Raw genomic sequence first — 25,416 nt, 5'->3', positions numbered from 1 at the left:
GTGCCCATCTAATGGGTAGAGGACACAGCAGGCCAGTGTAGGCCCCAAGACAGCTTTGAAAAGCTCTTCCATGGCCTCATCGAACTGCGCGGGAAAGGCTCCCAATTCATGTCGAATTCAAAACCTCGCGATGGGGGGCTGTCACCGGGAAATTGAGGAAAAGTGTAATGCTCGCCCACTCAATCCCTCTCTCTCTTACACACCGGTAATAGGGACGTAAGCCCGGCAGATTACCTGGCTTGTCTGTCACGTTGTACTTAGCTGAACACAGCGTACGGTCAAAGTGTTGTGCCATTGTGTACGGGATTGGAAATCAAGGTAGGTCCGACGGCGGGCAATTCTGGCGAGGAAAAACCACACACTCAACTTCTGCCCAACAGCGCAATGGTGGGATGAGCTACGTGGTGGCCGCTGAGATGAGCAGGCTGTGCAAGAGGCTTGTGAGTCTCGCGGGGCAAGGCCTGGCGGTGTGGCAGCCGGGCAGTGGCCACGAGACCTTCTAGGCTTACTCGAGCGTTTGTTTGGGCGGGAACAAGTCTCAGGGGCTGTCTTCAGCTTGCTGAAAATATCCCGCCGCCAGAAGAATGCTTCTCCGTGCCTAGATCAGATTCACCGAGTTTTCCATACGATGCTCTGTGGTTGTGGTGTCAGTGAATCAGGGTGGTGTAGTTCTGCTTAAAACTCTTGTGGCGGATCCCCTGGGTGCATTGGGTTGAGCTGCTGACGCCAGGCCCTGTTGCTTGCTCTTCCATCAGCAATTGCCTTTCATCACTTTGACCAGCACAATGTCCAAGGAGTGGTGAAGTTTGCATTCATGATTTCTGTCCTGAGCCACGAAAGCTTCTCGTGCGAGTAAATTCCGAGCCTGCGCACCAAGAGCCAATCGAGTAAACACCCAAGAAAACCACCGTGAGAAGCGAATGGGGAGGCGACGACCGTGGCAGCGGCGCCCAGTGACCACGGGTGTTGGCAGAGACCCTGGCAGGGCACGGGACGATGTGGTCACAAGCCCGTGGCCAAATTTCTTCTGCCCGGGCAGTCTACCATGGTGGCAAGTCCCGGTCTGCTCTGGGCAGCCGACCGGAGACCAGGCAGATCGTGTCGTGCCATCGACGCCGGCGACAAGCCCTGCGCCCCGGCGGACCCTGGCGCAAACTCTATCGGGCCACCAACACGGCATCGGGATGACGTAAAATCCCACCATGTTAGTAGTGAACCGCTGAAATTAGCCGACCTGGTGGCGCTTGCCTGCGGTGCATCCCGCGCTGTCCTGGCTTTTTCGGCGAAGATGGGTGCTTCGTATGCATTGCGGCCGCTGCTTTCACTCCGGGAGCCCCTTGCGCGAAATTGCCACAGGGGGCCACTGCCCTGTGACGCCGAGTGTATGATTCAGCTTATATGAGACCTGAGCCGTATCTTCTGCCACTGTCGCGGTGTTGGTTGTCCCATGTCGGCTTTTTCTGTACATCCATCTCCCAATACTGTTGTTGCTCAGCTTAGGTCGTGACTAGCGACTTTACGTTTACCAAAAGTTCTATCTTCACCACAGCAGCAAGTGGCTATCTGACTTTTTGCCAGTCATGGAGTCTGGCGAGTCGACAGAAGAGACACAACTCCGGCGGGAGGAGACAAAAGGCTCGTACAGCTTTGACGACCAGAGAGGCTGGCGTCGCTGGCGAGTCCTCCAACCAGGCCGCGGCATGTACTACGATGTCAAGCGTCGACTACCTTATTACCTCTCCGACATCACAGACGCTTTCACCTACAGAACCATTGCCAGCACGATTCGGATGTACTTTGTCAAGTAGGTCCTCCCCACTTTGAAGACCACAACTTCTGCCGGAAGCCATCTAAGACCAACCTGCTCACATCTCTCACTTCGGCAGCCTCCTTCCCGCTATAGCCTACACGCTCGATATGTACCGCCGTACAGGCGAGTTCTTCGGCATCAACGAGGCACTTTTTGCATCAGCACTTGCCGCCATTGTGTTTAGCTTGCTCGGCGCCCAGCCCCTCACCATCGTCGGTGTGACTGGTCTCATCTCGCTCTTCAACTTTACAATCTACGACATCATTGCCGAGTACGATGTCACAATCTATCCTCAATTCATGGCGTGGACGGGCATCTGGGCGGCCATCTTCCACTGGCTTGTCTCGGTCTTGAATGCGTGCGATTACATGCGATACGTCACGGACTTTTCGAGCGAGTCGTTTGGGATGTATGTCGGAATCATCTATATCAGTGGGTACCTCTTTTATGAAATTATAGCCCGTCCTATGGTCACTTCGTGGGCAGCCACGCTTACGATATTTCCTATCTGCAGTCAAGGGGGTAGAAGAGCTCGTCAATGAGTTCACAGAAGAAGGTGCTGCTGCTGGCTATCTGGCCTGCATCATTGCTATCCTGTACTTCGGCTCCGTCTATGGCCTTGAGAAGCTCGGCTCGGGCACCGCATGGAACCCCACCCTCCGTGGCTTCCTGGCTGATTATGCCTATGTAGTAAGTCTCGTGATGCTATTGGCGCTTTGTGGTTTTAGCAGCTTGACATGGGGTAAAGCAGTACTGACCACTTGCCTCGTCTAGTTCACCACACTGTTCTGGGTTGGCTTTTCTCACATCCCAGGGACTCTCAAGTCAACGCATGTGACTAGAGTGCCCGTCACCGCCGCGTTCTACCCCACTCAGTCGCGAAGCTGGCTCATTGACTTCTGGAATTTGGACGTCAAATGGGTGTTTGTGGCTTTGCCATTTGGGTTTCTGGTGATGCTGCTGTTTTATTATGATCATGTGAGTCTTGCTGCTAGCAGATGCTGTTTAGCGCCCATGCCAGTTCCAAGCTGACCGGCGACAAAACACATAGAATGTCAGCAGCATCACAGCACAGGCTCGTCACTATCCTCTGAAGAAGCCCGGTGGCTTCCATTGGGACTTTTTCCTGCTCGGGTGCACGACCTTTGTCGCCGGCATTCTGGGTCTGCCGATGCCCAACGGTCTCGTGCCGCAGGTGAGCCACTGATCAAACCCTTAGCTTGCCGGCAGGCTATAATGTATGGGTAGACTCTGTCTGACACACATTAAATCAAAATGCAGGCACCCGTGCACACGGACTCTCTCACAGTCTACAAGACAGATCTCCGCATCATTCCGACCTCCCGAGCCTCAGACGGTGTAGAGGCGGGAGAAATCCGACGACCTATCGTGCGCGCCGAGGCCGTCGTCGAGCAGCGCGTCACGCACTTCCTCATGGGCCTGCTACTCATCGGCACCATGACCGGTCCACTCTTGACAGTGCTTCATACAATGCCTGCGGCGGTCTTTGCCGGCGTGTTCTTTGTCGTTGGTGTAAGTCATCGCAACACTCCCATAATTACACGGTGCTTGTGGTCAGACCAGCTGTAGCTAACACTCAGGATTGCCTTTGAACCCAGTGGGGATCAATCGAGTCAAACGGCATTCTCCAGAAATTCCTCTTCCTCAACGCCGAGGAGCGCTTCATCCAACGTGACGAGCCCCTCCTGCGCGTCCCGCGGCGCAAGATCAGCCTGTACATCTCCCTGCAGATGTTTGGCGTGCTCGCCTGCGTCGCCGTCTCGCACACCATCGCGGCAATCGGGTTCCCCGTGCTCATCCTCCTCCTCATGCCCCTGCGGATCCTGCTCATGCCGCGGTGGTTCACGCTGAGGGAGTTGCAGGTCATGGACGACTTCACGGCGGACAGCAAGGTCGTGCTGGAGAGCCTCGGCGGGAAGCCGGTGCTGCCCGAGCACAGGAGGCTGAACGAGGATGACTGGGGCTTGGAGAGGAAGAGGAGCGAGCAGCAGCGCGGGGTGCCGAGGCAGCGGGCCGGCAGCTTGCACCGTTGAGATTGCGTTTGAAGGGAGGCTGGCAGAAGAATTTGATTGTTGGAAACGGGGAGCACGATGTACATCTGTGGTTCGCACCTTCTCGACGACTTGACTTGGAATACATAGAATGCTCATAGAGAAAGTCGAGTGTCATGACTATTTCATAGTATTTGTCATTGCACTTGTCAAATTATCCACAGTCTCATACAACGCAATCCGTCGACCGGTCGACCTTCCGTGATCTGATGAACATATTGTATGGGAGGGGTGGAGGACAAAATCTAGCGTCTTGCTAAAGTATTTGTTCGCCGGCCCCTTGCATTCCCACTAATATCCCAGAGAGCTCCATACGGTGGGTAATGAGAATACCTGCTCAACCTTGGCCAATGCCGCGAGTTCTTGTCTTGGCATCACACTGAAAAATCATTGTGCGCATCATTATGCCTAGCAACCTGTAGTCGAAGCAGCCCACTCAAAACCCTTAGTCTTGCCTCAGGCCTGGTCACGACACATCTGATTGAGTACTGCCAATCGGCTTTCGCAAACACCAACCAGGGTCGGTGCCTTACTGGCGAGCTGATCGGCAATGTTTCGTGCTTTCGTATAGTAATCGATCGCTTCGTGCAAGAATAAATGATGTGTGAAGGTCCGTTGGAGAAAGAACATGATGTCTCCCATCAAACGATACCTGGCAAGTCTCGCATTAGTGGTCTGTGCGGAGAGAACGTGTTTGAATAGCGAAGGCAATCTTGCATCGGCAAAATACGGGGAGGGAGTACTCACGCGAAGTAGAGTCGGGAGACATGCCCGTTCTCCTGAAAGTACTTGATGCGCGCCAGCTGAAGCGCCATCCAAGACCAGAGCTCGCGCAAGTCGATGCCCCCCGGTGGCGACAATGATTTCTGCAGGTCTTCTGCTGTGAAGACGTCGCCGAAGGTACCGATACCCGGCAGCTCAGTCGTTTGCGGCAACCTCAGTCTTCCTGCGCATCGGGGGCAATCACACTCAAAGTCCCACAACCCACGGAAGTGCTTCTTTCTGGCTTCGTTGGTGAGATACGAGCCAACGTAGGAGATTGTGAGCTCTTCGCCCGCGTCAATGTCGCGGATGGCCACACAGTTGATGACGCCGTCGCTGGTTATGTCGTGGAGCAAGTTTGGCTCACAGGAGTTGTTGATTCGCGATGCCAGTGGAAACAGGCCTCGGCGGGGCTTTGACTCAATATCAATATAGATGTGGCTGTTTGAGTAGAAGATCGCCAGCGGGTGCGCGTGCTCGCGTTGGGTGAAAGTCCTGAGGTAGGCACGAGCTCCTGGCGCGTCTTCTGCGACATGTAAGGCTGCCAAGTGAGTCCTCAGATTTGACGGCAGATCGTTCCACTGGCCCAGGACGTTGCGGTGTTGCTCAAATTGGCGAGGGTCATCTGGGCGCGCAAGATACTTGCAGTGAATGACTTGTGATTCCTGAAGAACGACCTGGCCGGGTGATATCGCTGTTGCGGCAAATACTCCCAAGCCCTTGCCTGGAGAGTTGCGGATCGTGAAGAATGGAGCAATTTTGCTGGACATTGTGACGCGGCACGCAGTCGTGTGCTTTACCATAACTGGGGCTCAATCTGCGTGCTTGATGTAAGTAAATATTCGTCTCTTCAGATCTAGCTGCCATGGATTTTGTTTCATTGTTACAACTCTTAGGAAGTGCCTGGGACACTACTCCCAAGGTCGCCTGCCTGGCGTCCTGCAGTAAAACTTGCCAGCGTCAAAGCGAAAAGGGCAGGGAAGAACTTTCGAAGCAAACAGGTGGGCTAACAGGACTTCCTGCAAAATCTACTGCAAGAAAGACCCAAAATACCAGACGGCAGGAATTGGTTAAAGTTGAGGAACAAATCCGACAGTTTCATCTACGACTAAAGTTTCACCGAAAATCGTAATCACTGTCACTACTGGGGATGGTGGGCTGCAGATTGCGTTAAGAAATTCGGGTGTCGCGTTACCTCTTAGAGCTTGCGAAAGTGGAACATGTACTAGCGAAGAGGTGGTCAAGCCTTGGCAACACCCTAAGGGTTGGCGTTCTTGATTGATATATATAAAACCTTGTGTTTTGGATTGGAGTTTAGTGAAAGGCATCTCTTTGGTATTGCAATAAAGACGCCGCGCGTAAGACAAGTTGTGACCATTCATCATTTATCGATCACCAAAGGTTTCTACCAGGTTCCACAGAGCTTGATCACGAAATACGTCACGATCAAGAAAGACTTATCAAAAGCATCGATCTATTGGTCTAAGTGCGATATGAAAGATGGCTTAATGCCCTTGGGGCTGGCATAAAGATTCCCCGGCAGTGACTCCGCGGCGTTTCATTTCCTCCGGTGAAAAAGCCGAGATCAAACGTTTAGTTCTGTCGGTGCGTTGCGCGGCGATGAGGACAAATACCGAGATCGTGTCCTTCTCGGCGGTGGCTGGCTAAATATATCACGGGACAGGCACGGGTCGATGTGAAGTACTCAAGAGGCGAATACGTAAGATGGCACCGTCGTAATTGAGACAGGCCGGTGGTCGAAAGGTATGGTACTGGAGACCGTGATCAGTTTGCGGACCCTCCAACCGTGACGGGAACGCACACACGGCGGGTCGGCAACGAGTAGTCGAGACATCCCCGCTGAAGGTGTTCCGCCATACGGAAACCTGTCAAAGATCGTAATCGCCCAACTGAGCTGACTCGAGAAGCTCGTGAATCTCCGCGCGTATCTCAATCTCTTGTTCGCAGACCACCGCGAAGACCGGAAACTCGCTCAAGCGATCCCTCGCCACTGCGGTCGCGTCTTCCAAGTACTCGAAATACTCTTGCGCAAAGACAGCGGCAGGGTAGAAGATGCTGGGAGGATAGTCCCGAGCTAGGATCTTGAAGGCGGAAGCCATAGAGCGAAATCTGTACATTGTAGCTGTGGTCAGTGTGTTATCGCAAAACATGAGCCGCTCGCGGTGTTGATGAGGGAGGAACAAAGCGCGTAGTCATCAAACGATTTGATCAAGCGAGCGCACTCACGAGAAGTAGAGAGTCAGAGGGTCATCATTTGCCTGGGCAACCACAATCCTGTGGAGATGAGCATCCATCCAGAGCCAGAGCTCCTCTCGCCATTCGAGTATGCTGACCTCGATCATGACGTGATGGCGCTCTACGAGCGACGTGTACGCGAAGAGACGCGAAAAGTCCACACGTGGAGACGGCAATGCCTGCCTCGCACAGCGCGGGCAGTCGCACATGAACTCCCATCCGTCCATCAGCGCCTTCAGCCTCGAGCCCGTGTTGTGATTCGGAGGAACGTAGGAGATGCGCAGCTCCTCGCCCTCGGGAATGTCCCGTGTCGCGATGTAGTACATGATGCCTGCCCTGCTGACTTCTGCGAGCACGTTCGGGTCGCAGGAATGGTTGAATCGTGACGCCACTGGGAACAGTGCCCGCTGCTGCTTGCCATCGTACCCGCGGTAGTCGTGAGCGTTGCTGTAGAACGCCAAGATTCGTCGTGCGTGCTCCTTTGGCGCCTCGTCACCCTCTTTCGGCTGGCTCTTCAAGAAGGTTTCCCAATGACTCTGCGTCGTCTCCGAGTGGTCTGCAAAGTGGAGAGATTCCAGGAAGCCCTTCATACTGTCTGGCAGTGCATCCCATTGCTGGATGATGTCTTGGTACTGGGTCAGGCGAGGGAACTCGATGTCGCCCAGCTCAAAGTGGTCGACAACGACAACTCCAGGTTCCTGTAATACAATGGTGCCCATGGGCGCATCGGCGGTCGCAAAGATGCCTTTGCCCTTGCCAGCGGAATCCCTGATCTCGAGTTGGAACTCCGCCGACGGGGTCAGAACATCTCCTGAACCACTACTAGAGCGAGCATACCATAGCTCGTTTGAGGCCATGCTGGCGGTGGAGATTAGCGGAACGACAGAAAGCTGTGTGGAAGAAAGACGGCCGTGGAGAAATTCGTGATGATAGAAAAGCAGTGTTAAGACGACTTGGTGTGCTGAATTACGGGCAGAAGGCTGCATGAGCTGGGTCATAAGATATATGGACAGGAGCTGCCTTGGAGCTGAAGTCAAGCGTTGCTGGCAGGCTGCCTGAAGAGATTCATGCCTGGCTGCGTCAGAGCCTTCGTCTTAGACTATGGTTGAACTGGCCTATGATTGAACCTTGCCGTTTGCCAGCACCCATCGTCAACAGACGGCCACAACATGCTCGTTCATGCTAAAAAGCGGTACACGCAGAGGCGTAATAAATCATGATACCGGTATACTACTGCAGATGATTACGGAGAACGGCGTATGCCTTGCTTTCCTGATCTCCTTGTTCTTAAACCAACGCCCCATGTGCGCCCGAGTCGAGCCAAATGGTGGCCGCAAATCCAAACGCTCTTTCAATGCCAACGCGGGCCGAAGGGCTTCGCAACGCCACGGGTGTTCGTTCACTTGTTATTTGGCAGAATTGATCCTATCGGGCAAGCATGGATCAGGCGCTGAACTGTAAGTAATCATGGGACCGTATGATTTTGTCAGCCCATTACTCAATGTAGAAACCCGAAACCCCTCAGAAAACTATGCAAACGAAACGTCAAACAACCGTCCCTGGACGTCGAGACCCATTTACGACTCATGGAACTTCTCCAAGCGCGCCCTTCCTTTCCAAAGCGTCCAGGCCCAAAGCGAGTCCACAACAACAACGTCGACAAAGCTGAACACCAGGCTCCCACCAAACACCAGACCATGATACTTCCAGGCGTCGTCCTCCGTCAAGTGCACAACCTGGCACACGACTGCCCAGGGCAGCACGTAAAGGAGGTTGCTTGCCAGGCTCTGCCACAGGTACCACTTAGGCCTCGTGGCGAGCAGGATGGTGGCGAGCTGTGTCGAGACGGCGTAGAAGATGTAGCACCAGTCGATGGTGCGCCACATGTAGGCTGTCACATCGGCCACGTCGCTGACACCGCCGCTCAGGTACATGGCAAATGGACGAGCGCCGAAAAAGGAGAGGAATATGCAGAGAGGGACCTCGATCACCAGCGCACAGCCGACGGAGATGAATGCAGGCATGGCGATGTGGAGTATGTCTCGCGGTCGGGCGGGTGTCGTGGTTGAGGTGTTGGTGGTGGTGTTCAATCTTGCCTCGTCAAGGTTGCGTGCTCGTCGCCAGGCTCCCCATCGGTGGCCGATGAATGTCAGCGATGTTGCTTCTAGAGCCTGGACTGGCACCATGACGAGGCCCCAACGGATGGTGTTGAAAATGCCCCATGCTGTCGCGTATGTACTTCCCAATGCGACGATGGTGGTAACCAGCCACAGATACAGAACGTTACGGATGAGTGACTCGAGGAAGGTGAGCACTCCAGCCCGGGCGAGGACGAGCAGAGCTTTCAGAGTTGGCGCGACACTGTTGTTTCTGTCCGCTTCTGCGATTGGCGTTGACAGAGACTGGTGACCGATTGCTCCAGAGGAAATCTTCTTCAAAGCTGGTCTCGTGTGAAACCACAAGAAGTACCCGAGTCCAATAAACGCAGATGACAAGTTACATGCGAGCTGTATACCCGCCTGTAAATCGACAGTCGGGTTTATCGATCCGACGTGGAATGTCGAGATGAGCAGCATGTCCAGCAAAATATTGACTGCGAATTTGATCGAGCTGATCACCAGCGGAACATCAGGCTTGTCCAGTGCCCTTGTGCCCGCTGCGACAGCTGTCTCGATGGTCGAGCTGAGTACGGAGAATGCAGAGAGGCGTACGTATGTGATGCTCTGCGCTCGTGCTTCGGCTGGTACAAAACTCTGTGCGAATTGCTCAGCTGCGGCGGCGAAGGCGATGCTCATGATAATCTCGAGCAGGGCTTGGAACGCAATCAGAGTGTGTGTCAGGCGGAGACGCTCGGCGAGAGAACGCGATGCCTTGTCACCGATGATGACCCAGCTGGCCCGTGGGAGACCCTCGTTGAGGACCTCGGCGAACACACCGATGTAAGTGTAGCTGTCAGTCGTCACCACGAGAGAACTGTCAATGTTGGCCACCCATAGCTTGGACAGAGTCCCGTATAGAGCTGGAAGGATGAATGAGGCAAAGTTAAAGAGCAAGGCGCCTAGGTAGGCATTTCGATGCAGTCGTGGATGCTTCGAATGGGAGAGTCTCTCGTGAAGGCCGCCGTTGGGACTCGTGTTGCCCGGCACTTCCTCGTGGAGGTGGAGAGAGCCCTCGGCAGTGAAGGTCTCGGCATTCGCAAGGCTATCGGTAGACTTCATTCTTGTGTATGCATACCGTTTCGAGGTGGGGAGGCCTGGGACAGACATACTGTCTAAGGTGCCAAATTTGGATTCGAGCAGGGAGGGAGCGCCCTCATATATGTGAGCTTGAAACCCAACAGCAGGTCTGCGGGGAGTGTCGAGAGGGTCGCCTCCAACTTTCTCCCGCCACCGACGTGCATGGTCGGCCTCCCGCATTAGCGCATGGAGCAGCCCATCATCGTTCCAAACGTCTGGAAAGTTGGATCATGCCTTAGCTCCGATGTTGGATCACGAACGGGTTTCGCCATAAATTTCGTCTTAGACAATTGCCATGCGGAATATATTTGTCGGAGAGTATATCTAACTCAAAATAACTGAAATGCAACTCAAAACGAAAACGATGCAATGATGCAGTTCAGAGGGCACAACCACACAGAGCGTAGTGAAGTGTAACAACCGAACTGTCGGATCGCCGGGAATATAATTTACTCCTTGCTATAACATGAACAGGATCGCTGGGCGACAAGTCTTACTTGAACGCAGCGAGATTACGACCACTATTGATTTCGACGATGAGACTCGCCTGGAGTCACAGAACGCAGTAGTTGGTAATAGCACGGGAATCCACACGAAAATCGAGGTTGATTTCGATCTAGTCATCTACAACATAATCATTGCCAGTTGCAGGCTGAGGAAACAGAATTTGCTGACGGTGTCACAATAGCTGGGTTAACATCAAAAGGTGCACAGCCAAGAACTTGTCCTTATCGGCCAGAGCGTCAACAACCAAAGCCAACTGACGATGGTCCTTCCTGCCCTGCTTGACAAATGTGTCAAATTCAGGAACAAGCGTGAACACACGCAACTCTGAGGACCTCGTCATGTGTTCAAACATCTTACTGTCCAGCCATCCAGCACACCTATAAGCACATACCGAGGTAGTTAAGCTACATGTAAGTTGTGTGAGAAGTGTGGCTTCTTTCCAGCATTTACTAGTCAACTGTATTCTATAATCGCCTGTCACCAAGCGAAAAGTCCTACGCTTCTGTTGTTCAGCAGGACTTTGCCGAGAACTACGGGCGGTGGACGAGCGAACCAACAAACAGGCCGGCTGACCCGGCGGCCGCGCCCCATGTTGGTCCGAGCGTTTGGACTTTGGGGGACACTCCAAAGGAATCATTTTGGAACCAACTTGAATTTGTTTGTTTGTGCATGGGAGCATGCAGGTGAACTTTGTTGGTGCCTAAGGGTGGTTTACTTGCGCTTAGGTAAGCCCATACACTGTTCCACGGGTGTCGCCTTACGGTCTCTATCCACCTTGGACTTCGAAAGCTCAGACTACCTCAATGGGCATTCATCAGATTCACAGGATTCGCCCACCATGTCTGCCACGTCCACTGCACAAGCCCCCAGTGATGGCCTCGGCTTCATCGTGGGGCTCCAGAAGGACATTGCCCAGCACCTACCTGGCCTCGTTGGCGACTTTGAACAAAGATGGGACGCAGCCCACGCCGAACTGTCTGCCTTAGGCGGCTCGCCGTTCTCGACACTGTCCGCCGCTTGCGACCGCTCCGACACCTTCCTTCACATCAAGAAGATGGGTCCCAAGGTTGTCCCACTTGTGGTTGAAAGGCTTGTTAGAGAGAACACCGCTGCGAATGACTGGGCCGTGCTTCTCTGTCGGTCATCTGCTTCCCAATCTATACCCACCAATAAGCTGATACGTCCGGTGCACAGATGATGCTCTTGAGTCCGATGACCAGTACTGTCCTTCTGTCATGGAGCAACAGGCTGACTTGGCGCTTTGTCGGGTGTGCATCGTCGAATTGAACTGCCAGCGCAACGAACTGCTGGCGAGCCGCCTAGCAGCGCTCACAGAATTAATGGAATCCACTACGCTGTGGAACAACCTCTCCAGAATCAAGTATTAAGAAGAGTTCCTCGACTTCTGTGACCTGGGCGAGAGCGTCATGACACCAGTCATGCTTGCCTACCTTCGACTGCCATACGCACCCTGGTTCTACCTCCCTCACCAGCTCGCACACAAGGAAGAGTTGAACGCACACATGTTCCAACCCCCGGTGTTCCTTGAGAAATGGGAGGAATTCTTCAACAAAGGAGAACAGGACGAGACACCCTTCTACATCCGATCAGAGTTCGAGCGACACGTTTTCGGCGGGGAAAGAGACCTTGAGATTCCAAGGGATGACAATGGCGTGCCAATCGTCAACACCAGAGAACAGTTGAAGCCCAAAAAGTAGATACACGTTGTAGTTTCGCATATTAGCTCGGAAGTGGATGCAGTCAACATTTTCGACCATCTGTCTAGGTGACCAACTTACAGGTCATTGTCTCATAGATATTTCAGGGGTGAAGCCCTCGTTAAGGTGCTCTGTCTCATCACGCCAAGTACTCCCGTCGCGATATCACCTCGAAATGTTGGTCCCACAAGGAATCGTCATTGGCGCTTCAGTGGGCACTCTTTGTTTCTAGCCCCTTCAATACATGGACGGCATCGTTCCGCGAACTTATTCAAACTGGGCTTGATTCCATGACCGCTTCTGTCAACTGCTTCGAAAAGTCTCCCGTGACCAAGCCACCCACGCCGAACTTGTGTACGCCCCTCAGCCTCAGCAGAGGGTTCAGAATCCTCGCAGTCGTGCTGTGTAGGGGAGCTTCATAGCAGCCAACCTTGGTCAGCTCGATTGTGTCCAGTTCCAGAGCCTCAACTCCGTTCTCTAGCTGCGCATCTTCTTGGCCGTCCTCTAGGCCCAGCCACCACCGCCGGTCGTCTGGCCGTTCCACCGTCGTCGGCACTAGGCGCAACGTGTACGACATCTGACACTGATACCCACCATCATAGTGCAGCTGGACCTGCAAGTCCCGCAACCCCGTCCTCTCCCCACCGAGCAAGTCGACCGCCTTGTCGACCAGCTCTAGCAAGTGGTCATTGTCCGCTCTGGTTTGAGTCCTTCTCACAAACACACTCAGGGTCGCCCTCCTGACCCACCTCGCAGTGTGGCTCGTCAGGACGCCCAGCGCATTCCGCTGCTCCATCAGGCGAGCCGTCTGCTCCCGACTCAGGACCTGCAGCCAGCGCTGCGTCCCTCCCTTCTCCAGCCCATCACGCACCTCGTCGAGATTCGTCAGCACATCACCTCGCGAGTCGGCGTGATACCACCGGAGCCAAGCACCACCACCACTACCACCACCATCAACACCAACACCGCCGCCGCCACGGTCCTGCCCGGCGCCACAGATCCGGAAGTGGAAGCCGTTGCGCGGGCTGCCGTAGAAGTGCGCGTAGACGAGGTCCCGCCAGGCCCTGCACACGCGGGCATAGCGAGAGATGCAGACCGTCGGGCCCATACGGCGCGGGGTGAACTGCGCTATGTTGTGGAAGCCGACGGGGTCGCGGTGGCGCTGCCCGCCGGAGGCGTAGTTGCTGAAGTGGAACACTCGGCCTGGCGGGGCGGTATCTTGCAGCACAAAGGAGATGATCAGGGCTATAATCTCGTTGGGGAGGCGCTGGAAACTGTGGATGGTACTGCTGGTGGTGCTGTTATTGCCACCACCGCTGGTGCCGTTGTTGGTTTCGCGGTCATGCTCGGGGGGCGAAGACGGTGATGGCGACGATGGCAATGGTGCCTGGGTGCCGAGCGGCGGCCCGATGCCTCGGCTCGACCGGAAACCATCGAGGTGCTGCGTGGGATCACTGGCGGGAAGCACCGGGACCCGGAGCGGGATGCGCACCCAGTGGCTCCTCGCGGATCTGTCCATGATTTGGCTTCGAGGATCGTGGGTTGGAGGGTCAGAGCAGATGCTGCATCTGAACCACGGTCAAAGACGGCCTGGGCTACAAGAAAGCAAGACTCCCAGCTCGTGTTGTCATTGTGAAAAGCGGGCGACTGACATGCACCACCTGCGCCGCGTTGGACGTTGAGGAGATCCGTCATCCTTGCTCGGCTGAGCACAAGGATGTTGTTTAGGCAGCCCACTTTTAGCCTTACGGGGTCCCACTACCCGATACGGGTTGTCTATACTCGTAGACGACGGGGATGGTGCTCCTCGTCTGAATTGGTTGCCACCTTTAAAGTCGTGCTATTCTGACATCTATTCATTATGAAACCTGACCCTTTCTGATACTAGGAACTCAAATATTCATGGTTATGATGCCAAAGGTTGGCGCCACAACAAGCATTGAAGATGGTATGCTGTTGGAATATCATCTCAAGCCGGATATGCCCATTTCTTCCACGATCCACTCCCACTGCCGCTCATGCCCAGACGATTCCGCTGTGTATTCATGAAGTTGATCTCTTGGGGTGTGGCTTTGTAAACGTACTTGGACAGGTGATGATACGAGAAGAAAAAGGCGTCAAACCACTGGGACTTCGCACGGCTCGGCAGTTCTGCCCGGTTCAGTATACCATCAAGCTTCTTCGCAATGTTGTGAAGGCGAAGGGCGAGGTCCTCAGGGCTGAGAGTCGTGGTAGTCGCCTCGGGAAGAGGCCACAAGTCCTCCTCTCGCAGCAGCTCCACGAGCTCGGGATTTTGCCTTGCAGCGTACCCCGCTTTCTTTGATTTGGTCTTGTTTCGAGGCTGGGCGTTTGATGCAGTGACACCCTGCTGAATGCGGGCTGACAACATCCCTAGGGCTGTCTTGGTCGGGCGGAGAAGTTCCTCTAGTGCCTGCTCATGTGCTTCGCCGATGGTGTCTGTTTTTCATGAAGTTGAAACCATTAGTGAAGGGTCTGCGACTCAAGACGAGAGCTGCTGTTACCTTGCAAGTGAATGGGCAGAATCTCGTGCAGGATGAACTGGGAATGACCATCATCATTCGTCTTGGAGACCTTCTTGAGCAAGATTGTCAAGATGGCCTCATATGCCTGTTGATCGCCAAAGTGGTACGAGAGCCAGGCCAGCATTGGACCCAGCTCCTCGTGGTGGCAGTTTCGTGTGTCCCCCCAGTGATGAACAAATGGCAGTCTTGTGCCCAGGATACCACATAACTGCGGATCGCAGGAAGCGCGGCGTACTTGTCTGCAACCCAGACAACGCCGTAGAGAAACCTGATGCGCTCCTCATCGCTTTGGTTCTGGGGACCTAAGGTGTTCAGATTGCCGTGGATAAGGTCGAGAAGGTGCTTCACATATGTAGGCTCGTCCTCAGGCAAATCAATCGTCCAAGCATCCTGTCCAGCCATGGAACCCGTTTTCTTGGATTCGACGAAGCCTCCAAAAAGCATCCTGTCGAAAACTGGCGAGCATCGCGCCAAAGTCCGGGAGCAAACTTGGAAATTGGCGGCCGGGTGCTCATCACTGCTGATGTCCTCTCCAACCAAGAGCCAGAGGTCACCGCGTTTGTCAATGGTCTGGATTGCTGGCTCTGGACGTCTTACGAAAATGTTGGTTGAGCCCATTGTGGACGCGCTGGTAAGGATTGGTGTCCGTGAGATGGGGGTTTTCCTTGTGATGCCCAAGTACTGCATCGAGAATATAGAGACAGGCACGGGTAGCATTTCTCCTATGAGCAAAGTTTTGCTGCTGGGTCGTGCTGGGAGAAAGGCCCCGCGCTCATGCCGATGGACCTGATATGCTGGCTATTGGCAAGAAACGTACTACGAGGAGATTGCCCTCTGCATTGCAGGCTATGCATAAGCGGGCACTGCGTCAGACGCAGATTGTGAGCGGCTGTATTGGAGCGCACCCGCGGCGCAACAACTTATATTGCTTGACTTGTAACCTAAAACAGCACTGTCCGCGCTCGGGCAGGCACACGTTTGGGTATCTTTAATTGGGCGTCTGGCCGCCCGACAGAGGCGCTCAGTCATCTACTCCGAGGAGAGACGCTACGCAAACGCCCTGCGAGGGCCGAACAAACAACTGTTTGAGGCTACGTGATGACGAGCATGCTGAAAATAGCAACCGGTGTAGACGCCAGTGCCAAACACGGATACCATAAACACCAGACCAGGCCATTGAGGATTGAGCTATACCATGCACGTAATGCATAATTATTCCCTATTGTCTATACATTGCCACCTTGCCTTGTCAGACAACGCATCCACGACAGGAGATAGCGCGTCCATCTCTGTAGGTGATGTCCACCACGTCCGGTTCGCCGCAGAGAGCGTTGCCTGAAGATAGCATTGTCCCTGTCGTGATCTAAGCAAGGGTATGCTCTACTCAACACCGGAGCTTTGGTTGAAGATGCAATCGTGAGCATATTTCTGTGTCGTATCCTGAAGACTGGTCACCAGCAAGGAGGCAGTTGCTCTTCTATATCGACCAATGGAGGAGATCGAGCTATTTATAGTCGTGGTTGGAGAACTCCGTACAAAGCAATGTCATCCAAAACAGCTCTGCTCCTGTCACATATCCTGGTCTGGCTTCAGTGCTAGCGCGGCGGGCCAAGAAAGCCCTGGAAGAGCTTGATTTAGCCCCGGCCGCTATGCCTGTCACGGTTAGCGGTGGTTGCCCAACACACCTAAACTGTGAGACGCTATCCTGGACATGACTTGGCCTTGCTGTCAAAATGGGCCAATGGTGGCTCGATTCCGCGGCGTGATGGTGTGCCCCCACGAACCCTGGGAATTGTCGTGGTGGCCGGCTTGACTCTGCGTGGTGTCCTAGAGTTTAGTCGAGTGTCGAACTTGTGCCTGGACGGTTTGACGCAACTGTGAGGCCTCTGCTTGACTCGAGCGAGTGCCCTTGGCAGACGCGTAGCTGCGGACAAGCGTGTCCCTGGCGAACGTCATTGGCGTGCGGATCAACAATCGGCAACCTGCAGAGGCAGATGGGCAGTTGGCGGATTGTGCTCTGCTCTGCTGCTGCATGTACGCGAGCCAGTGCAGTAATTCACGCTGACCCCCCTGGCGAGGCTTGAAGAATGGGGCGGCGGTGAGTGGAGAGCTCCAAAGCCGCCCGGGCGGGTTTAAGGGTCGAGAACCAGGTGCATGGTCTGGCGGCGCACCCACCCAGTCACCCACACCCGGCCACTGCTCGATACACGTGCTTGGAGGAGACGGGTTCCGCTGAGACTCGCCTGCAGCTCGCAGTGTTTGGAAACGCCGCAGCTTCGCGCTGCGCCACACAGCAAGCAACACCTTGCTTCTCTGAGAGTGACTGGACGGGTTGCGCCACGGAGACCCTACCTGCCGGTTGCTGGCGGGCTCTCCTGCAAGTGGCGACTCAGCGCGACCTCAACTCTACGTCACCCGACATGCGGCCGTATGTTGCTTATATGTAATTATCTACAGGTCCAGCTTGAGCACAGCAGCTGGAATACTGTAGAAACACCGAGGTCGCGATGCTGGCGAGGCAGGGCAGTGGCCGGTCGATCACGCAATGGTGATGGCCGTTGCGCACGCGCAAGGAGTGGACAACACCAGAGAGGTGTTTCGGGACGATGATTGCGCGCCCAGGCAGTTGCTGCAGCAGCAAGACAGGTGCCGACAACGTGGGATGCATGGGGCCGTGACAGATCGCGCTTCACCGTCTCTCTCTCTCTGTCGCTCGCTTCACAGCTGAGGGTGGGCAGGCAGGCAGGCAGGTAGGCAGGGGTGCCTCCATGCAGGTGTGCATGCACGCATGTCGTGGCATGGCATCTGCTGTCGCGGGAGGAAAAGTCCAGACAAGGCTCGCACGCACGACAGCAGGACAGGCTGGGAGAAGCAAAGAAGAATTGGCCAAAGAGGGTCTGGCGTGCGTGTAGGTCGAGGACGTAGTTGTCTATTTGGACGGGCGATGCGTGAGGGTCGTGATGGGCCCTGCTGGTGCTGTCGCAGGGACGTCATAGCACAGCACAGGCAGGCGACGCGCTGGGCCCGTGGCAGGTGCGCCCCAAGATAGACGTCAAGGGCTGCTAATCACCACAAACCCCCATCAGCATCGCCAACCCTGCCAAGCCGTTGTGAAGCGCCTCTCGACAGGTATTGACGTTGAAAGAGATAAGCGTACCATACCTTGACAGCCAGCCAGCTAAGCATTTCTCACAGGCTGCGCTACCCGCCCGTGCGGAATCCGCTGCTCTCCACCACACGGGGCGCCACACCGCGACTCGTCGACACAGGCGTGCGAACCGCCCCGACTCGCCGCCTCAGGACGACAATCTCGAACTTCCAGACCGGGGCCTGTCCACTCTTTTCCCCCCTCTCCTGGGCCACCCGACGCCACCAGCACCCACCACCACCACCACCACCACCACAACCGCGCTCTGCCGCCAGCGACACCACACCTAACTATTGCCAGCAACCCCTCCTCTCTCCCCAGTCCCCGTCTTCATCCTGTTCCTCCTCCCATCTTTCTTATCGCCTGTCCCGTCCCATCGCCCTTGCTCTCGCAAGCCCTCATCGTCGTCGCCGTCGCCCTCCTTGCCGACCGTCGCGGGTTCCAAGACTCAAGCGTGGCACAAGCTCGACGTGCAGTAATCCAGCCGCCTCCGCCCCTACTGCTCTGCTCCTTGCTGCTACCCCGAGCGGCATTCCATGCGCGATACGACGCACTCTCTACCAGACTACGCACGGGCTGTCGTCATTGGAGGTCTTGACTGCGCTCTCCTCGACTCGACCACAGCCCTCTTACGCCGCATCTCAGCGACCCTCCTACGCCGTTCTGTTTATTCCAGCGTGCTTCCCGTTTCTCAGCGACTGCTTGTTTGATTCCCGTTGAGCTCTGCTTCCATCTGGTAAGTGCGCGCTCTCTGTCTGTCTCTTTACACCCCTCGCAGCCCCGGCCATGCATATCCCACGACACACATCGGTGCACTGCGCATTCCCCTCTCACCACCGTCATTGCACTGCAGCTGTCCTGCGCAACTTACGTGTCCCTGAGCTTGAGCTTGCTGTCACTGCACTGCACTCGTCTGTGTCTGTGCGTGATGGTTCTGTACCTCTTTCCGGCCTTGCTGTGTTCACTTCCATCTTTACACCCACGCCAAACTCTCCTGCCCCAGGGGTGCGAGCTTGCAAGTGCTGCTCTTGCCTCCCATGGACAAATGCCACTCACTTGCTTCGAGGCGGCACGTTGCTAGGCATGTCGCAGAGTCCGTGGCCGTCCGTGTGTTGCGCCGCAGGACCCTGTCGTGGCACGGCAGGGAGCGCCCTTACTCGTCATCGGTCGCCACGCCTCTTGTTTTACCTCCCAACGACTCCCCACCTGCCCATTGCGACCCACCGCCGCTGCACCACGACCGACACTGCCGCACGGCAGCCGTTCCCTGGCGTCCCTGGACAATTTCAGTGAGATATGCCATGCGGTTCTTACATTGAGAGCGCATGCTTGGCGTCACTTCTGACGTTGCCTTGAGCACCGTCGCTGCAGTCGATCCCTGGGCGGGCTATGAAGGTTCGCAAGTGACAGTTGCGACACCCTGGCCCGCTTCTGCTTTTGGGCACGGAAGACCCCGGCAGCTTGAACAAGCGTGTTCATTTCTTTCCATTCTACTGCCCGTTCTGCTACGCCTCGCAGCGACGATCCGACCCGTTGCCCAAACGTTCCTCATTTCTCTCGAGGCTGCCGTCATCCATTTCCCAGACCAAGGCTGACATGAAGTCTCTTCCGACAGCCGGAACAGCATCAATAGTCCATCTCCACGCCCGTGGCCGCGACACCCTCCGTCTTTGACGACAGACGATGATATGGCTGCTGTAGTTGGAGACTACGGCGCGGATCACTCTCGATTCCACCCCATTGGGTCCTCGATGCATCACCACGACGACGCAACGTCTTACCACTCTTCCACATCCCATACGCGGCCTCGCGACATTCCAGTATCGCACGCGCCACGATCTCCAGATTCGCCCTCACATCATTCAACTGAGACCCCCTCAAGGCGGCAGCAGATTGCTGCGCAAGCCTCTGCTTCGACCGCCACCACGGCAGAGCGCAAGCCTAGCTCGCCGAGCGCCGAGGGCCCTCGACTGCCTTCGCCGCCCGACTCGTCCTCGTCGAACACGCCTTCTACTCGCGCCTCAGCACAGCATGCCGATGGTGCCACGACGGTAGATTCAATGTCAACACAGGTTCAGGCTGCCACCTTGGCAGGCGTCACGGCAGACCCAACCGGCCCCCCAACTCCCACTCCAAACATTGACGATGCGGCACCGCCAGGGCAAGTGATTGTCGTACGCGATCTCGCTCACATCGAGAGCCTTGCTCGTGCCGATATGCTTGGCACTGGTGGGCGATCAGGCGCCCTGGCGGACACCCCCCTGCAGGCCATGAAGTACGAGATTAGCAATATGCCTATTGGAGACATTATCGAGATGGTGGCAGCTCTTCTCACCAAAATCACGACAACCAACGACTTGCAACACGACGCTCTACACCGGAACGCCGCACACCAGCAAACCGCAGCCAGCCACAACAATGACGGAGCATCGATGAGTCCGCTGAGCAGCTCTGTCCTGGCTTTCCACGGCAAGAACGTTCCCGCCATCACCATACTGAGCTACCTCAGCCGCATTCACAAATACTGCCCGACGACATATGAGGTCTTTTTGAGCCTCCTCGTCTATTTTGACAGGATGACAGAGAGAGTCAACCAAATGGTTATGCAAGCAGAGGAAGGCCGAAGGCAGTCGCAAAGCCAGCCATCGCACAACATATCAAACTCTGCAGCACCGCCGTCCGATGCTGAAATGCGGGACAGGTGCAGCGAGGACGATGATGAGACCGACTCGGATCTCGCTGACGATGAGGGCGAGGCCAAGACCACGAATCAGGCAAGCCCGGCTTCTCAGCCAGTTCCTGCGGCTCATTCCTCACTTGCAACATACTTTGTGGTGGACAGCTTCAACATCCACCGCCTCATAATTGCTGGCGTCACATGTGCGAGCAAGTTCTTCTCTGACGTCTTTTACACAAACTCCCGCTATGCTAAGGTTCGTTGGTCCCTTTGAACTTGACTTGACTAGTAATCGCACTTTATGCTGACTGTGATCTGTTGCTTCCCAGGTCGGCGGGCTTCCCCTGGCGGAGCTCAACCATCTGGAGCTTCAGTTCCTTGTGCTCAACGATTTTCGGCTTGCTGTCCCCGTTGAGGACCTCGAGGCTTATGCCACAATGCTCGTCGAGTTCTACGCCCGTGAGGTAGTTGGATCGCGAGCGTCTGGCCAGGGAGAGGAATGATGACGCATTTCAAGGGTCGGCATCCCACATTAATGCGACACGACGAAGCTGCCGCCGATGGACGTCCCCAGGCTCCAGCTTTGGCGGAATTCGCCAACGCCACCAACAAAGTCTGCGACGCGGACCCGATGCCAGCACGGTTTCTCACATGGAATTGTTGCACGACTGAGCTTCACGACAATTGCGGCGAGGCCTTGACAAGCCCGCCCAGCACGGAAAGCATATGAACCATCCAAGCATGTCACACAAGATCAGCGAAGAGTTTGAGCAGCACGTAGAACATGTTGAAGCTGATGAGGACCCAATCGAGCTTGGCGAATGGGTCAACGAAATTGCCATGGATGGCAGATATTTTATAGAGACTCGTACAGGATCACCGGATGCACGACGGAATACTGAACTAGAGTCGCAACTGGACCCAATTTCGGGGCGGCTGTGCGATAGACATTGCTCCTGGGCGCGATGCCTGGGACACGGCGGGGTTTTTTGATTGTCACAGACTGAGCGGGGTTCTTATGGTTGATACCCGGACATAGAGGAGGCCTTGATTGTTTATGTTCCTCGGCTGGGGATTGACTCTCTGGCGGTCACCTAATGAGTACAATGCCATGGCGTTGCGTCCTTTTCTCTTGAGAGTCCGTTTTGGTCCTTGATGCGTGCCGTGGAGTGTGTTGCAGAGTCTGGGAGTCTACCCTGGTGTCAAGGTGGAATACGGTGTCCACAGCTTGACAAGCCTCGCGATCGAATGCTAAAAGTCCGGTAGCTGATCCCGCTTTTGTCCTTGCACAACACCGCCACGGGAAACCAATGAGTCTCACGAGTAATTCTGGGCGGGTCATATCTACTGACCCATTTCCGGGATCCGTCCAGCTATTGGTCTGGGTTCACGTACTGCCCAGTCAGCAATCAGGGCCTGTCTTTGCCAAAAACGTAAATTCAATACATTCTACTATTGTCTGTTCATCCCCCAGTCATCCTTCGCCCATGCTTCCTATTTACGTCCGGCTCTCCATAACCTCCCCCCCTCTCCCTTCTCGTCCATATTCTCAAACAGAATGAAAGTGTGTTTAAAATGCCGCGGAGTTCTTTGTTACCTCCCCTCGGTTTCTCTGTGTCTGCTCATTGACCCCGCCCTGCAGCTGCAGAGCTTGTCCGGGAAGAAAGTGTTTCATGCAAACCCAACTTTGATTCTACTCTTTCTTTTCCAACAGCCCCGGTTATAAAAGACTTGACTTTAATGGAAAAATATTTGAAAAATAAGAAATAAAAATGAAATAAAAGGATTGTCCGAGAGAGGGTGGTTCAGCTAGCGCCTCACGGGCGTAAGGCGAACCATCAAAGGGCCCTTGTCCCAGAGTAGGAAGACCTTTTGGTCGCTGGCCCAGCCCGTGGTGGTGGTGGTGCCGTCGGCAGGCTGGTCAAAGTCCAGGTCAAAGTTGTATAGGAGGCGTGTGAGGATGAGGCGCATCTCGGCGTTTGCGAGGCTGTTGTTTTGTGCGTGGTACACGTGTCAGCAATTTGAAAAAAGTTGGTTTGTGTTTTGTGTGTGTGTATGTGTGTGGTCCCTCGATGCAGGGGCGGGGGGCTGAAGCGGGAAGTTGTGTTGGCTGGGGGGCAAAAAGGATAGCGCGTTAGTGCGGGCTTACTTCTTTCCGATACAATTCCTGGGCCCGGCGGAGAATGGCTGCATGACGTCTCTCTTGTCGTTGGCGAAAGGCGATGTCGATCCGGGTGAGGTCACGTCGGCGAGCCAGCGCTCGGGCACGAAGGATTGGGGCTTGTGGAAGTTGAGAGCCGATTGGTATGCTGACCACTGGGGCACTGATATGCTGGTCTGTTCGTGATGGAGAGGAGCAGCGTGAGTATTACAAGTACAGGGGAAATATATCTGGGTGGGTTCCAAGTTTAGAGCAAGGCAAGTTGTCGAAAGGGAGACGAACCTTGGCTGGGAGATAGTATCCGTCCACGACCTCGCCGCCTTCGGGGGTAACGCGTGGCAGGCCGATCGGTACTGGAGGATCTGGAGTCATTAAATAGGTTAGTCGGATGCGCAAGTATCGCCATGTTTGTGGTTGGTTTGTGAACGACAACGAAGAGGCAACTTACACATCCTGAAGCTCTCGCTGAGAACAGCAGTCAGGTACTCGAGATGCCCGACCGAGACCATGTTGATTTCGTCTTCCGAGGCAAAAGTGCTCCTGACCTCGCGGACCAGGGCATCGTACTTGTCCCTGTTTGCCAGCAGCTGGAACGTCGCCCCGCTCAGCAACGTGGCCGTCGTCTCGCTCCCCGCGGTGATCAGGATGGTCGCATTCTCCGCAATCTCCCCTTCGCTGAGGCCCTTGCCGCTGCCGTCATTGTTGTGCCGCAGGATGTACGACATGAAGTCCTCGCGCTCCGTGTTGCCGCTGTCGATGCGCTGCATGGCGGTCTCGCGACTGAGCCGCGCGTGGTCGGCAAAGCTGTCGACGAACCTCTTGGGCATGATGAGCGAGCTGAGCGCCCCGAGCCAGCGGTGCCGCTGGAGCACGTGCATGTAAGGCACGAGCCGGACAGAGTCGAAGATGACCGAGACCCACGGGTTATACTTGCCGGTCTCGAGGTTGCCAAAGGACTTGCCAAATGCCAGGTCGCCGATCAGGTCGAACGTCGCGTAGTTGTACCACATTACCATGTTGACCGGCTCCCCCGCAGCAGCTCTGGTGGTCAGCTGAGCGAGGAAGAGGTCCGTGTAGTGCTTGAGCACGTCCTCCTGGCCGCGCAGGGCCTTTTCGCTGAACGCGTGGGCGAGCACGCGGCGCATGCGGCGGTGGTCGTCGTAGTCGGCGGTGATCACGTGGTCGACCTTGGAGAAGGTCTCGCCGTAGAAGATCTTGTCCTTGCGGAAAATGCGTGACGACTGGGCCTTGTGGCCGTAGACACTCCTCCACGCGTCGGGGGTGATGGTGGACACGTCGTTGGGCGTATAGCGGACTACCGGGCCATACTTGTCATGAAGGTCCTTGAGGACGAGATGCCAGGTCCCCCGGACGTGGTGGTACAGGTGGAAGATGTCAGTGAAGGCATAGTGTTTGGGGCCCGGGATCTTGGAAAGCGGGTGGAAGTATGCTAGGTATATGCCGCGGACGGCAATGTACCCGGTGGTCTGTGGACAGGCTTGCGTCAGCCAGTCGGATTGGAAGTGCTGGGGACCAAGAGGCTCACTGCAGCAGCTAGGAGGGCTGCGGTCTGCAGGCCAGAGAATATCATTGTGAGGGTTTATTTGTTTTCAGAAGACTCCTTGTCGCTCCGTGGTAAAGTGTGATTATAAGTCGTCAATCGTTGTAGATATAAATGGTTTGATGTGCTTAGGCGGTGATGGAGAGTTGGGAATCGTTGTGGACATCTTGAGGCAACGGGACCTGTTGCTTCTTATACAGCAAACAATTATTCTGACCATGAGTGCCGCTTCCTTGCTTCCAATATGCTCCTTGCCACGGTTGAGCGCCACCATGCGGACAAGCAAACAATGATTGCCGGGTCGGAAACATCTTCTTTCGATTGGCTTGAGTCACATCGTCCTCCTGATTGAGACAGGTGCTGAGAGCAATGGGGTGCCGAGCCAATGGAAACTCTCCGTCGACGCTGACCGGCAGGCCTATTGGACCGTCTTGGCAGGGGTACTGACATCTCGCCAGCCAATGCTCGGCTATATATACAGCTCCCAGTTCGCCCGCGCGGGAACTGCGGAGAACCGCTCGCGGACTTTTACTCATATTGACTCAGAGTCCGCAGACTATGACGTGCCATTTGTACTTTCATTTGCTGACCCGACCCGCGGCTTCGAGTCCTCGGAAGGGCCATTGTCCGAGCATTAAGTGTTGATTCATCCACAGCCCGTGGCCAAACAGTCACAAAATCAGCAGCTGCACATGCCCGCTGCGGATGAGACAAATTCTGCCAAGAGCTCATGCCTGTGTTGCCATCAGTTGAGGCAGACAAGTCCTGGGCTTGGTGCGCCTTCTCAGCAGGCTCAATTGCACATAAACATATTGACTGTTAAGTGGCACGATCTTCAAATCAAATCCGAATTGGTGTAGTGGCTAACATTTGACGCTCTCATTCTGTACCGTCAAGCCCGGGGTTCGATTCCCCGATTCGGAGTATTTCTTTTGCATTTTTGGTAGCTGGTACCACACCTGAGT

The 25,416-nt window shown here is 55.2% G+C and overlaps 10 protein-coding genes and 1 non-coding gene across 11 annotated transcripts; 5 read left to right on the top strand and 6 right to left on the bottom strand.

Moving 5' to 3' along the window:
- Window positions 1-1,341: 1,341 nt before the first annotated feature.
- Window positions 1,342-4,058, top strand: B0I36DRAFT_326795 (HCO3 transporter family-domain-containing protein). The gene is made up of 7 exons (XM_046154383.1): window positions 1,342-1,804; window positions 1,887-2,242; window positions 2,325-2,500; window positions 2,585-2,788; window positions 2,862-3,005; window positions 3,092-3,343; window positions 3,430-4,058. The coding sequence occupies exons 1-7, from the start codon at window positions 1,581-1,583 to the stop codon at window positions 3,862-3,864; spliced, it is 1,791 nt and encodes a 596-aa protein (XP_046010078.1). The 5' UTR covers window positions 1,342-1,580; the 3' UTR covers window positions 3,865-4,058.
- A 567-nt stretch (window positions 4,059-4,625) lies between these two features.
- On the bottom strand, window positions 4,626-5,414 carry B0I36DRAFT_364506 (uncharacterized protein; the record flags this gene model as incomplete). Its single annotated transcript, XM_046158976.1, has 1 exon — window positions 4,626-5,414. One exon carries the CDS (start codon window positions 5,412-5,414, stop codon window positions 4,626-4,628), a length of 789 nt encoding a protein of 262 aa, XP_046010077.1.
- Window positions 5,415-6,533: 1,119 nt separating this feature from the next.
- B0I36DRAFT_350838 (uncharacterized protein) lies at window positions 6,534-7,757 on the bottom strand (the record flags this gene model as incomplete). Its single annotated transcript, XM_046156953.1, has 2 exons — window positions 6,534-6,774; window positions 6,892-7,757. 2 exons carry the CDS (start codon window positions 7,755-7,757, stop codon window positions 6,534-6,536), a joined length of 1,107 nt encoding a protein of 368 aa, XP_046010076.1.
- A 279-nt stretch (window positions 7,758-8,036) lies between these two features.
- Window positions 8,037-10,156, bottom strand: B0I36DRAFT_326791 (uncharacterized protein). Its single transcript, XM_046154382.1, has one exon. The coding sequence runs from the start codon at window positions 10,116-10,118 to the stop codon at window positions 8,478-8,480; it is 1,641 nt and encodes a 546-aa protein (XP_046010075.1). The 5' UTR covers window positions 10,119-10,156; the 3' UTR covers window positions 8,037-8,477.
- Window positions 10,157-11,451: 1,295 nt separating this feature from the next.
- Window positions 11,452-12,530, top strand: B0I36DRAFT_326789 (uncharacterized protein). The gene is made up of 2 exons (XM_046154381.1): window positions 11,452-11,779; window positions 11,838-12,530. The coding sequence occupies exons 1-2, from the start codon at window positions 11,482-11,484 to the stop codon at window positions 12,029-12,031; spliced, it is 492 nt and encodes a 163-aa protein (XP_046010074.1). The 5' UTR covers window positions 11,452-11,481; the 3' UTR covers window positions 12,032-12,530.
- A 59-nt stretch (window positions 12,531-12,589) lies between these two features.
- Window positions 12,590-14,010, bottom strand: B0I36DRAFT_326788 (uncharacterized protein). Its single transcript, XM_046154380.1, has one exon. It carries the CDS (start codon window positions 13,878-13,880, stop codon window positions 12,633-12,635), a length of 1,248 nt encoding a protein of 415 aa, XP_046010073.1. The 5' UTR covers window positions 13,881-14,010; the 3' UTR covers window positions 12,590-12,632.
- Window positions 14,011-14,330: 320 nt separating this feature from the next.
- On the bottom strand, window positions 14,331-15,522 carry B0I36DRAFT_412707 (uncharacterized protein; the record flags this gene model as incomplete). Its single annotated transcript, XM_046161977.1, has 3 exons — window positions 14,331-14,818; window positions 14,884-14,989; window positions 15,106-15,522. The coding sequence occupies 3 exons, from the start codon at window positions 15,520-15,522 to the stop codon at window positions 14,331-14,333; spliced, it is 1,011 nt and encodes a 336-aa protein (XP_046010072.1).
- A 3,222-nt stretch (window positions 15,523-18,744) lies between these two features.
- On the top strand, window positions 18,745-19,543 carry B0I36DRAFT_136873 (uncharacterized protein). The gene has a single exon (XM_046148301.1). The coding sequence runs from the start codon at window positions 18,839-18,841 to the stop codon at window positions 19,343-19,345; it is 507 nt and encodes a 168-aa protein (XP_046010071.1). The 5' UTR covers window positions 18,745-18,838; the 3' UTR covers window positions 19,346-19,543.
- Window positions 19,544-20,112: 569 nt separating this feature from the next.
- Window positions 20,113-21,232, top strand: B0I36DRAFT_246262 (cyclin-domain-containing protein; the record flags this gene model as incomplete). The annotated part of the gene is made up of 2 exons (XM_046150216.1): window positions 20,113-20,985; window positions 21,059-21,232. 2 exons carry the CDS (start codon window positions 20,113-20,115, stop codon window positions 21,230-21,232), a joined length of 1,047 nt encoding a protein of 348 aa, XP_046010070.1.
- Window positions 21,233-22,178: 946 nt separating this feature from the next.
- On the bottom strand, window positions 22,179-24,481 carry B0I36DRAFT_423320 (cytochrome P450; the record flags this gene model as incomplete). The annotated part of the gene is made up of 5 exons (XM_046162252.1): window positions 22,179-22,716; window positions 22,879-23,066; window positions 23,173-23,252; window positions 23,339-24,377; window positions 24,437-24,481. 5 exons carry the CDS (start codon window positions 24,479-24,481, stop codon window positions 22,539-22,541), a joined length of 1,530 nt encoding a protein of 509 aa, XP_046010069.1. The 3' UTR covers window positions 22,179-22,538.
- Window positions 24,482-25,296: 815 nt separating this feature from the next.
- B0I36DRAFT_t126 lies at window positions 25,297-25,375 on the top strand. Its single transcript has one exon. It is a non-coding gene; the product is annotated as a tRNA-Glu (tRNA).
- The last annotated feature ends 41 nt before the right edge of the window (window positions 25,376-25,416 follow it).

This window comes from Microdochium trichocladiopsis, assembly GCF_020744255.1.
Source record: "Microdochium trichocladiopsis strain MPI-CAGE-CH-0230 chromosome Unknown B0I36scaffold_7, whole genome shotgun sequence".
Lineage (NCBI taxonomy): Eukaryota > Fungi > Ascomycota > Sordariomycetes > Xylariales > Microdochiaceae > Microdochium > Microdochium trichocladiopsis.
Note: the sequence above shows the minus strand (reverse complement) of the source record. Positions and strands in the feature narration are given on the sequence as shown.